The sequence below is a fragment of the Medicago truncatula genome, chromosome 6 (assembly GCF_003473485.1).
Source record: "Medicago truncatula cultivar Jemalong A17 chromosome 6, MtrunA17r5.0-ANR, whole genome shotgun sequence".
Lineage (NCBI taxonomy): Eukaryota > Viridiplantae > Streptophyta > Magnoliopsida > Fabales > Fabaceae > Medicago > Medicago truncatula.
The window spans coordinates 2,669,460-2,681,673 of record NC_053047.1 but is presented as its reverse complement, the minus strand read 5'-3'; the positions used below and the strand labels follow the sequence as shown (position 1 = coordinate 2,681,673).

The window sequence follows — 12,214 nt, the reverse complement described above, 5'->3', positions numbered from 1 at the left end:
GGAACCGCGGTGGAATGAGGCTTGGACACACGTTTTTCTGAAGCAACGGATAATAGTTTCTTGTTTTCCACGACCAGATTTGCAGCTGCAGGGATAGAAGCTAAACCAAACACATACTAAATAAATTAGAGCAAAAACTCATTTAGATTCTTAAGTTTGTGAGACGTTCTTGAAATAGTTTCTGAATGCATCAGAATTACAAAAAAATTACATCAATATTGTTTTTGTTAGTCAATATTTTTTTTTTATCGCCAAATATTTGTAACTTTAATGTGTCATTAATATATATAGTTTTAGACACTTTAGTTCATAAAATTACTAATAAAGACATATTTAAAGATGTTTTTGTGATTTAAATATATTCAGAGATAATTGTGATAATGACTCAATTTTTTTCCTACTCAAACAAATTACAGCTATATAAACATAAAATAGGGTAAAGTTGTTGTCATGTGACTGAAAGGTCGTAGGTTCAAGTCTTGCAAACATCCTCTTATACCAAAAATAGGCTAAGGCTGCGTACAATACACCAAAAATGGTGGGAGTCCTTCCCAAATCCTGCATATGCGCGGGAGCTTTAGTGCACCGGTTGCCCTTATAAACATAAAACACATGTATACTAACTTAGCTTAATTACTTATCCAATTATATATAGGTATCAAATAGGCCCTAGATGTAGACATCATATTTTTCTTGTGCCCTAAGCTTTTATTAGTTATTTATTTTTACTAGAACAAGCTTATGATGACAGTTAAACCACCACATATTTGGCAAATCCTAAACATATGATTATGTATTAAATTAAGAAGATGTTACAAATTCAGGTATCCCATTAAAGCCAAATCAGCAAAGGAGCAATCTCTGGTAACTGCTTTTTCTTTATCTTTGCTTTATCTTTCGAGACTGATTTCTATAGATTCGAGAAGGATGTGACTTGGTCCAAAGTAACTGAGATTCAAATAATGAATTTTTTCTTTAAAAAATTTAGATAACTTTTTAATTTTTTCATACATTGCATGGGAGACAGATTCTCACTCTATGGCAGTTTTATGTTTCTCTTTATTGAATATGTATTGACTGATATGCAAAAACAGATGACTTCTGCTCAATCGGATCACAAATTGTCATACTTGTCTATTTTTTATTAGGCCCCCCTCCTTTCTTGTCTTCTTATACTATTTAGTGCAACATTATAACATAAGTGTTGGAAATTCCACATTTATGTGTGATATGGTCAAAATAGTCATTATAAATGGAGGAAAACTCTCACCGATAATATCAAAATTGTTAGGTTGGATGCTTTTACCTGTTTGAATTTGGAACATTGCAGTGTGTGTGTTTTAGTGGTGTTTACCACTTCATCTACAAAAGAAAAAGAAAAAACTCTCACTATGTTAAAAAGTTTTTTGGATTGTAGTAAGACATAAACTAAAATTCTTAAATTATATTCGGATTTATATTAGATTTGTTGTTAGGTGGTGTTCTAAATATAAGTTGACAACATTGTGTGTTTTGAGATATTGTTTGCTATGAGTCTTGTGTGGGTAGTCACGGTTTTACCCTTTGTAGAAAATGTCTCATTGGGTTGAGCGGTGTGGATGTTGTTTATCAATTTCCAATCAACATGGGACTATTAGTGTTTTGCAAAAGCAACCCATCAATTGAGGTTAAGGGACTAAAGGGCACATGTGGCTTATGCACATCCCTGTAACGCCAATATTCTAACCTCAAGTCGAAAACAATGTGTTTTTAAGGTATTATCCGTTCTAAACCTTATATGAGTCTTCACAGTTTTGTCATTTGCAAAAGGTGCCTCGATTATGATTGATAGTCATTATAAATGGAGGAAAACTTTCACGAGCAATGCCAAAATTGTTAGGTTGGATGCATTTACCCCGGTTTGAATCCGAGACACTGCAGTGTGTGTGAGTTTCAGTGGTGTTTACCACTTCGTTTACAAAAGAAGAAGAAAAAATCTCTCACAATTTTAACTAGTTTTTTGGATTATAGTAAGACCTAAACTAAAATTCTTAAATTGTATCCGAACTTATATTAGATTTGTTGTTATGTAGTGTTCTAAATATAAGTTGCAACTCTTAGAAATCGTGGTTGGGTCTAGTGGCGGAGCGAGGAATTATATAGAGTCTGGGCGAAAAACTTATTGCAAATTCACATGTGACATAATATATATAAATTCCTTCCTTAAAAAAAAAATATAAATAGTCATAAATCAAAATAAAAAAGGATCGTCGTATTAAGTTGTTTGAAGGATTTATCGACAGTGGCGGATCTTGAGTTATTTTCTTGGGGGTACCAAAAGTTTATGAAATATATATTAAGCTGTTTGAAGGATTTATAAAAAATGTTAACTACTGTAGTGGTATAATTTACATGAATATGGCGTAGGGGGTGTGTGTTTGAATCCCTCCATGGACCTTTTTTGACAAAAAAGTAAATATATACAGAAATATAAAAAAGGGAGAAGAAGGAAGAGTCGAACACGCGACGTCGAGGAGAAAAAACAACTGCTTTTCCACTGCGCTACCTAGATAATGATGCAAATAATATGATGAAATATATATAGAAACCTTGACCTTGTGGTATCATGGCTCCCAAGGAAGATCCGCCACTAATTATCGATTGAGCTCGGGCGACCGCCTAGGGTCGCCGGACGGTGAAACCGTCCCTGGTTGGGCCTAACACAACCCCACAAAACCGCCTTGTGAGGTGAGGATTACCCCCACTTATAAACACATTGTCAGATCATCATCTTTCCGATGTGGGACTCTTAACAACAACATTGTGTGTTTTTAGATATTGTTTGTTTTGAGTCATGTGTGAGTCCTCACGGTTTTACTCTTAGTAAAAGCGTCTTGTTGGATTCAGGAGTGCGGATGTTGTTTATTGATTTTCAATCAACATGGGACTATTAGTGTATCACAAAAACAACCCATCAATTGAGGCTAAGGGGCATTTAGCTTATGCCCATCCTTCTAACACCAATATTCTAACCTCAAGTCGACAACAATGTGTTTTTAAAGTATTGTCCGTTTTAAATCTTGTATGAGTCCTCACAGTTTTATAATTTATAAAAGATCTCTCGTATGATTGACGAGTGTGTATTTTTTTAATTTTTTTTTATAAACTAACATTAACTTTGATTCTCAAGCAAATATGAGACTATTTTATTGTATCGGAACATGCAGTTCCCTATTGAGCCACTTGCAGATGTATGGTTCTACAAACATCACCTCCAAATTTGATTGTTAAATTTGGGTTTGTCCTAGACTACTCAATTGTGCTAGAAGCCTTCTTTGATCCAACTCTCCTTCTTTGCTCTTTGTCGAGCCAAATCAAATGCTTAAAACTTGAGCTTGATTTGTGGGGGGAAAATGAATGGCTTGGACTTGATTCGTTTTAATTAAACAAATTTAACTTCTGAGTTTGAGCTTGACTTGTTAAAGATAAAAGATTAGTGAAGTTTGGGATTGAATTGTTAAAGCTCAATGATATCTTAACTTTTTTTGCAATTACATACATGTGTCTTAATTAACATTAGGTATTCGTGAACCGTCATGTCGAACGACGAGCAATAAAGATTCTACTATTAAACTTGAATTTGTTTATTTAATTAATTAAACTTGAATTTGTTTATTTAATTAAACAAAGAAGTTAGTTATTATTTCCTGCATTCGAAGATTCACACGGGTTGAAGCTCCAAGTTATTATAGACCAAGTCAAATTTCCACACACCTCACAATACGCAACATAAGATTCAAAGTCATTGATTTATATTATTTGTTAAAGAGTCACCCCTTTAACAACGTGATAGCAATGGTCCACATAGGTTGGCATATCTAATCTTCCTTTATTTTCTATTCAAAGATACAAACATTGACTGAATTAACAAATATACAAAAACTATGATACCAAAAAAAATTGTTTTTACTATGGTGTGTGACAAATTGTTTGTCAAATACTGCTTTATTAAAAATGAGTTTGGAATAATTGTGTATAGTTTATTTGTTTATCTCATGATATAAACACTTAGGAGAATGAATAAACAAATATAGCTACTTTTCTTATAGGTCCATATGAATATGACATTCATTGTACTACTAGAATTTCTTCTTCTTTTTTTTTTTCTTCCAGAATTGTTTGCATTTATTTTATTCTTTTTTTGACTGGAGAATTTATTCTTTCTATCTTTGTTACTTTTGTAGAATTGTGCAAAAATAACAAACACTACAAAAACATGTTACTTTTGTAGGTTAAAAAGAGCTAATAAAAAGTAAAGATATTGTTGTAGATGGATGAATAATTATACCACATAATTAGAAACAAAATCATTAAAAAAAATTAAGATAACGCCCTTTGTGAAAACATAACTTAGTCCTATCTATTTTAAGTAATTTTGGCAAATAATCTAATAATTAGAGATGAAAAAGTACCAAGAAAAATTATAGGCCAAGTTAGTAAAAGTGAGAGTTAAGTTTTTGTTTTTAAGCAAGATTTAAAGTCAATTTAAATTGTCCATTGTTAAACTTATTTCATGAAAAGACATTATGAAATAGCCTATACAACCTAGTGGGAATAGACTTTGATTATTGTTGCAACAAAGATGTTATTTGTCACCATTCCTCACAAAAATATTTAAAAATAAAACAAGGTAACATTTTAATAATTATTATTCATATATAAAAAGTGAATCTAAGTAGACCATAATATTTTCCAATATTTTTCACTAATGATAGCTACATGGTAGTAATTTATAAATCATTTAGAATCATGGAAGGAGTCCAAGCTCTTGTCCGAGTTTGAACCTATTTCCGATGCAGTGGTTTTCGCTTTTAATTTTTGTTATCGGACACCAAACTTACAGTCCAACAAAGCACCGACACGTACATGAACATCGAACACGACACTGACAAGTCAATGCTTATGATAATTTGAGAACCTCAATTGTAGTTCTAACCATATAACCTTAAATACAGCATACCATATCAAGCATAAAACCAAAAACTTATTTTATGAGCGCAGAATTTAAATGGTGCAAACTTTCCAATCAAATAGGTCTAGATGAATGAATCATCTTGATAAGATATATTTGCAAATCACAATAAAAGATTAATAATCTTAATAAGACATCTTTACAGAGAACAAGTAGACATCCAATTTTCATGTCCAGAGGGGACATATGTTTTTGGATTCAAATCTTAAAACACACTCGAAATATCTTAGACGACAAAGATCGAAACATATTAGATTTCATAAACCGCAATAACCTAATCTACCAGAAAGATTATTATATCATACAAGTACAATTATACCTGATTAGGGTCAACCATGAACATACGGATTTAGGATCATTCTGAAAACTCTTCACCATAATTAGAAACTCAGTAAGAACTCGGTTTAACATATTCTCCTGCGGCTCGTTCAGGAACTAAGCCGGCTCATTCTCTGGCTTGCCAAAGATCAAGGGAAATTCGTCATCGTGTTCGGAGAAACTGTGGTCTTTGGAAATTCCCTTCAAAGAATTATAAACTTGGTACATAGACCACCTATCTTTCGCACGAGCAATGACACAATTGGATGCGATTTTCAGAAACTGCAAAATCTCCTCATCGTTACCTTTTCCACTTATCGATCTATCGATGCAGTCCTTGAGTCTGCCAGAACTTGAATGCATATTCACCCAATCCACCAAGTTACCTTTAAATTCTTCGTCGATGTTATTCACCTCGAGAGGTTTGCACCCTGTGACCAACTCCAAAAGTAAAACTCCGAATCCATACACATCCCCTTTCAAAGAAGCAACCATTGTACTCGAATACTCAGGAGCAATATAACCGAGTTCCCCCAAATCTCCATTCACAAAACTACCATTGGCATCAGAAGTCATAAGCCTGGCAAGTCCAAAGTCCATTATCCGAGCATCGAATTCTTCATCGACAAGAATCACATTCGAACAAATATTCTGTTGTATAATCGGAGGATGACACCCATGATGCAACCACGCAAGTCCCCTAGCCGCTCCCAACCCAATCCTAAACCTCATCAACCAATCCAACACACCACTATTCTTATGCAACAACGAATAAAGCGTCCCATTCGACATATGCTTATAAACCAAAAGCTTCTCCTCTTCCACAACACAATACCCCAACAAAGGCGCCAAATTTGGATGCCTAACCTGTCCCAACCGATTCATCTCCATCCGAAACTGCTTCTCCCCAATCTTACAACTACTCAACCTCTTCACCGCAAGCGTCGAACCATCCGGAAGATCCGCCCTATAAGTCGCCCCTGTCCTAGTCGTAATAAGAACATTCTCATTACTAAAATTATTCGTAGCAGCCATCAAATCACCAAGCTTCACCTTAACAATCGGTTTCTGAAAAAGATTAACTTGAGCAAGCTTATGACCTCTCAACCTAACCGCCCAATCATCAACCCCGCCGACAACATACCCTTCCTTACTCCTCCTCCTCTCCCCACCCAACCTCAAATGATACCACCACCACAAACCAAAAGCAGCCAACAAAGAACCAGCAGCACCAAAAACACCAGCAGCAATAATTATAGCCAAATTCTTCTTACTCATACCACCACACTTTGATCCAAGTGGACCACCACATAAACCACTATTCCCATCAAAACCATCCTTATCAAAACCATTAAAAAAAGATGGTATATCACCACTTAATTCATTATTAGCAACACTAAACTTATGTAACCTAGTTAAACTAGTAATCTCATAAGGTATACTACCAGTCAAATGATTATTATCCAACATTAACTCATTCAAATAAGAACAATTCACAATAGTATGTGGAATTTCACCATTCAAATTATTACCAGATAAATCCATAGTTACCAAAAAAGGCATCCATTCACAGATCTGAGTTGGAATCACTGAACTCAATGAATTTGAACCAAGATCCAATCTTTGCAAACTTTGACCACAATACTTCAAAGACTCAGGAATCTTACCAGAAAGCTTCATACCTTTCAACTCCAAACCCAAGACACGATTCTCTCTAACATTCCAACATGTAACACCAACAAAATCACAGATGAAACCAACGGTTCTGTTGTTGAATTTCCAGTTTGAGATAGGACTATCGGAGTTTCCTAGGTTTTGTTGAATACCTTGGAGACATCTTACGTTGTCTTCTTCAACTTGAGATGAAGATAAAGTGACCCAGAAAGCGAAAACTATGAAGAAGAGAAGGAACAGTGATGAAGACATGGTTTTGAGGTTAAAGGGTTGTTGTACGATGATAAAGTTTTGATTTTTAGAAATGGGGTTTTTGGTTTTTTTGTTGGTTCATCTTTGATTTTGGCTTTTGACTTTTTTGTTTTTTTTTTTTTAAGTGTGAAATGGGTTTGTTTGTGTGAGGAGAAGGAAGGTACAGAGAAAAGGTTAAATGTGGAAAATTGGTATTTTTGGGTCTATTTGACCAACCATATTTCAGCTTATAACTTATGTTTGATAATCCCTTCAAAAAAAAAAAAACTTATGTTTGATAATCTTCTCTAAAAAAAATAACTTATGTTTGATAATCATTTATTTCTCACGATCTTATAACTTTTATTTTTATTTTTATTTTCATCAGTTTATAACATTTTTTTATAAGTTAATTCAAGTAATATAAAACTTTTGTCATTTCATATTTATAAACTAGTTCAACCGTTAATTTTATTAAACACTGTAAATTCAATCAGTTATTAGTTATAAGTTAGTTTATCAACTATTTATTATAAGTTCATCTGATAGAAGATTGTTTATCGATTGTTTGTTGTTCTTTTATCAAACAAAGGTCATTTGTTTTAGAGTTTGTTTGGTTATACCCTGACAATAATTGATTTTGAAATAATTGAATCTAATTAACAATGAGTTGAATGGTAAAGTGATTTGTGTTTGGATAGATTTGTATAAAGTGAATTGAACTATAAATTTGTGTGTAAAAATTAATTCAAAAATAAAAACTATATATTATTACTTCAAGCATAAACAACTTTGGAGACAAAATCAATTATGCTCGAAAACAACCAATAATATCAGAGTTAAATCTAAAGCATTATAATCAATTTTGATGTTCTAGAAGTGGAATCAAGAATACTTTGGATTTTTTTACAGACTAACTATTCGAGCAGAGATGAGATCGACAAAATTCTTCCTCAATAACTTTAGACAATGCTGCATTTTTAGAGTTGGATTCAAATACAAAATATATATAGTTAAATTGAAAACTATCCTTTATCATCTTATTCAAAAAATTTGGATTTTTTTCTCTATTTTGCTTCTTAAAATAATTTTTTCTCCTTTTTTGGTAGATGGACGAGATATCAAAGTCATCGTAAACTCACACACATAAAATGGAAGTATCAGGATTCGAATCCCGATCATGACGTTTGGCCTAACAATTTTGACATTTTTGTCAGGCGAGCTAGGACTTATGGGACAATTTTTCCCCCTTTAATTGAGAAGAAAAATAGAGAAAGGTTTTGCGTGGAAAATTAGGATTTTTTGTATTTTATTTTAGGTTTTAATTTCTACTTCTTTACTTTTTTTGTGACGACCTTATCAACTGAGCTAAGTTTACGGAAACGAATTTTGTTTCTTAAAAGAAGGATTTTTTTTTCTCTACCTTGTTTGTGAAGGAAAAATGTTGTTGATTTGATTTTGGAAATTGTGAATAGCTGATGGTGGCTTATGACTTCTTTTGGGTGAAATGTGTTTTTGGGTGTGTGAGGGAAAGAAACCTAAAGAAAGGTTAAATGTGGAAAATTAGTACGTTTTTTCTCTCTTTATTTTGTTACTAAGAAGAACATTGTTTATTCTCAAAAAAGAAAAAAATTGTTGTTGGTTTTTATTTTGGAAATTGTGAAGAGTAGTTAGATTAGGTGATTGAGATGAGATGAGGCTTTTTGTTTGAGTAACGTAGTTGAGGGATTGGGGGAGTCTTTGTTTGACTGAGAGTTGTTTTGTCAGTTTGGTCTTAGTCTACCACCTAGATTGTCAATTGTTTCATTTGTTTGCTTAGTTGTAAAGTTGATGAGTTTACATATCAACATTTTTCTTTCGTTTTAAAAATATTAAGTGTTTAAAGAAATAACTCACATTCAGGAAACACTTAATTTATATGCATGAGTATTAAATTTAGTCAAAAAAAAAATGTATAAGTATTAAATGTCATTTCTATGCTAGTACCATGTCAATTAGTACCATATTAATATTAATACTTTGACCCGACTACCTCCGTCCCTTATTATAGGACTCTTTTGAAGAAATTTTTTTGTCTATTTTTGTAAGATCTTTTTGATATTTTCAAGTACAATAATTATTATTTTACCAACATAACTTTTTTTTTGAAGGATTTACCAACATAACCTTATTTATTTTATATATTTTTCTTCAATCAACATTTTCTTTTGTATATAGACGAAATAATAAAGTCATTATAAACTCACACACAAATGGATGTACCGGGGTTCGAACCCCTGTCATGACATCCGGCCTAACAATTTCGACATTTTGTCGGTTGAGATAGGACTTGGGGATTCAATCAACATTAAATACTATGTTGAAAACATAAGCTAATTCTCTCTCTTAAAGGATAAATTTGTAAAAACAATAATAATTACAAACAAATTTATTACAACTATCAATTTTTTTAATTTCCATTATTTTTTCAAAAGAACCCTACGATTAGGGATGGACGTAGTAATGCATTTATACAGCTTAATTATTGATTTGATTCTTGAACTTATTCTAAAAGTTTATTTTGGTTTTTTAACTCTAAAATTTGTTAGTTTGCCCCCATTAACTTAGGTACATTAATGGATTTTGATCTCTTAACTTTAGAATTGATAAATTTAATTTTTAATCTATGTATATTAATATTAATGTAACTTGATCGTAACTTTAAAATTGGTTAATCAGATCTCTTAACTAAAGCCACTAAATAAACTCAATGGAGCATTGCCATTGACTAAATGGAAAATATATGAACTTTAGGTAAAAAAAAATCCTTCAAACAAATGTGATTATTACATTAGAAAGAAATGAGGTTTGCCTTAACAACTTAAAATCCTTCAAGTAAACCTATGAATTTGTGGATTAGATACACCACCGTTCCAAAATCCAGTTATAAGAACTACTTAAAAAGAAACTCCAGGCGCAAACGGGACCCACCATGAATCTTGTATACAAATGATTGAATAATATTAATTGAAATTTATATCGACTCTACCAATTTATTTGACATATTTAGTATGATTATTTGAATATCAGTCAATAACCATACTTACAATATGTTGAAATATTGAATTGATCATTTTTTTAAAGACCATCTATAGTCAAAATGAACGAACATCAACAACAATTTTTTACTGCAAAGAAAATAAATAAGAGTCTCTTTAGAAAAATTGTAGACATCAAAATGTATGGCTTTTATTTTACATAGAAATTAAATGTATAGCTAACAATTATCACGAGTTCCCTCCCTAAAAAAAAAAAAAATTATCACGATTTCCTTTTTTTCTTTCTACAATGCCCCTTGGAAGGTTCAAAATGAAATTGTCCAAAATCAGCAAAAGTTTCATTGGGGAGGAGGATTAGAGAAAAAAATCAATGTACTGGGTAAGTTGGAACAAATTTTGCTTGCGAAGGAGGAAGGAGGATTAGGAGTAAAAAATATGGAAGTGTTTAAGGAAGCCGAATGTCATTTGGTATGCTCTCATTCGCCGTAGGTATGGAAAGGTGGTAGATAAATTTCTAAATACGGAGTAAATTTTAATTGGGAGACATGATTCGTTATGGTGGAGGGACATTTTATTAAATTGGAAAGTGGATGACTTTGAAATAAACTGGTTTGCTAATTTGGTTCAAAGAAAATTGGGACGAGGAGACAAAATTGATTTTTGGAACAACACTTGGATCCGTGATTGTTCTCTGAAATGCAAGTATCCGCAGTGGAATCAATTGTCAGATATTTTAAGTTGTAGAACGCGGGAATTTGGGAAAATAACAATTAGAAATGGAAAACGAATTAGAGTAGAATTTTGACAGCAGATGAAAGTGCATCAGCTAATGAAATGTTGCAGGTTTTGTCCAATTATGCACCAGACCGCGACGCTGAGGACAACATCATGCGAGTGACTTCATTATAAGCTCATGCTACAAGAGCTGATTTATTTGTATATTGTTTCTGAATTAGATGGATTTTTTTTAGGGCAATTGAGAAAAATTGGCGTTTGTATAGTACCGCCAAAAGTAGGGGTGTTTGGATGGAGATTGGTGCTCGGTCGCCTTCCCACAATGGTGGATTTGCTGCAAAAGGTTGTCCTAAGAGATGTGCATCAACAAAGTTGTGTCTTTGCTTTGCGGAAATTGAATTTCATAATCATTTGTTTTTTACTTGTGACAAAGCTAAGGAAATTTGGAAGACTATCTTTACTTGGCTCAATTGGTATTCTTCAGATCGGACGAGTTATAAAGCATATATTTTTCTAAGCTTCGTTCATCCTTTGCGAGGTAAAAAAGCTAACCGAGTGTCCCATTTAATTTGGCTTGCAACTTGTTGGAGCATTTGGTTGGAAAGAAACAACGTTCTCTTCAACGGAAAGGTAGCAATCGTGAAGGAGGTGATTGATAACAAATGTTAGCTGGGATTCTATTAGATACGCTCTAGACCCCCTAAAAAATATGCATACGACCTAGGCAAATTCGTAATTAGTGAGGAAACCATCCCCATAACTCTCTCAAAAAAGATTGAGAATTGCTCTTCTTCCATCCAACATGAGTTAACTCACGTTAAAAATGCACATGCGTGAGTTAACTCACGTTCTGTTATTTTGACGGGAACGAGCAAAAACAGATGGAGAAGAGCAATGAAAAAAAAAATTCACAACTACTTCGTAATTGTTCTTGTTCTCGAATCCGAAATTGAAAAAGAAAAACAAAAAAAGAGTACACGTTCCTTCGTTGATATCAACTTTAAAATAGGAATCAATCAAGTAAAAAGTGAAGAAAATAATGACAATATCAATCAGTTTAATAACAATTGATTTCATAGTTAATTTTATTTATTTTCTTTCATTTGTTTCCACTAACCCACAAAAGATTGGAGAACATGTGAGTATTACTTTTTTTTTTTAATTATTGAGAATTAGTGACGATACACTTGTGTTCTAGTCCAAAATT

At 32.7% G+C, this 12,214-nt stretch overlaps 1 protein-coding gene across 1 annotated transcript; it reads right to left on the bottom strand.

Annotated features, from left to right (window-relative positions):
• Nucleotides 1–5,058: 5,058 nt before the first annotated feature.
• Nucleotides 5,059–7,440, bottom strand: LOC11418737 (inactive LRR receptor-like serine/threonine-protein kinase BIR2). Its single transcript, XM_003618375.4, has one exon. It carries the CDS (start codon nucleotides 7,253–7,255, stop codon nucleotides 5,447–5,449), a length of 1,809 nt encoding a protein of 602 aa, XP_003618423.1. The 5' UTR covers nucleotides 7,256–7,440; the 3' UTR covers nucleotides 5,059–5,446.
• Nucleotides 7,441–12,214: the final 4,774 nt, after the last annotated feature.

Coding starts and splice junctions, on each gene's coding strand:
- LOC11418737 (XM_003618375.4), bottom strand. CDS start 7,255: ATGTCTTCATCACTGTTCCTTCTCTTCTTCATAGTTTTCGCTTTCTGG.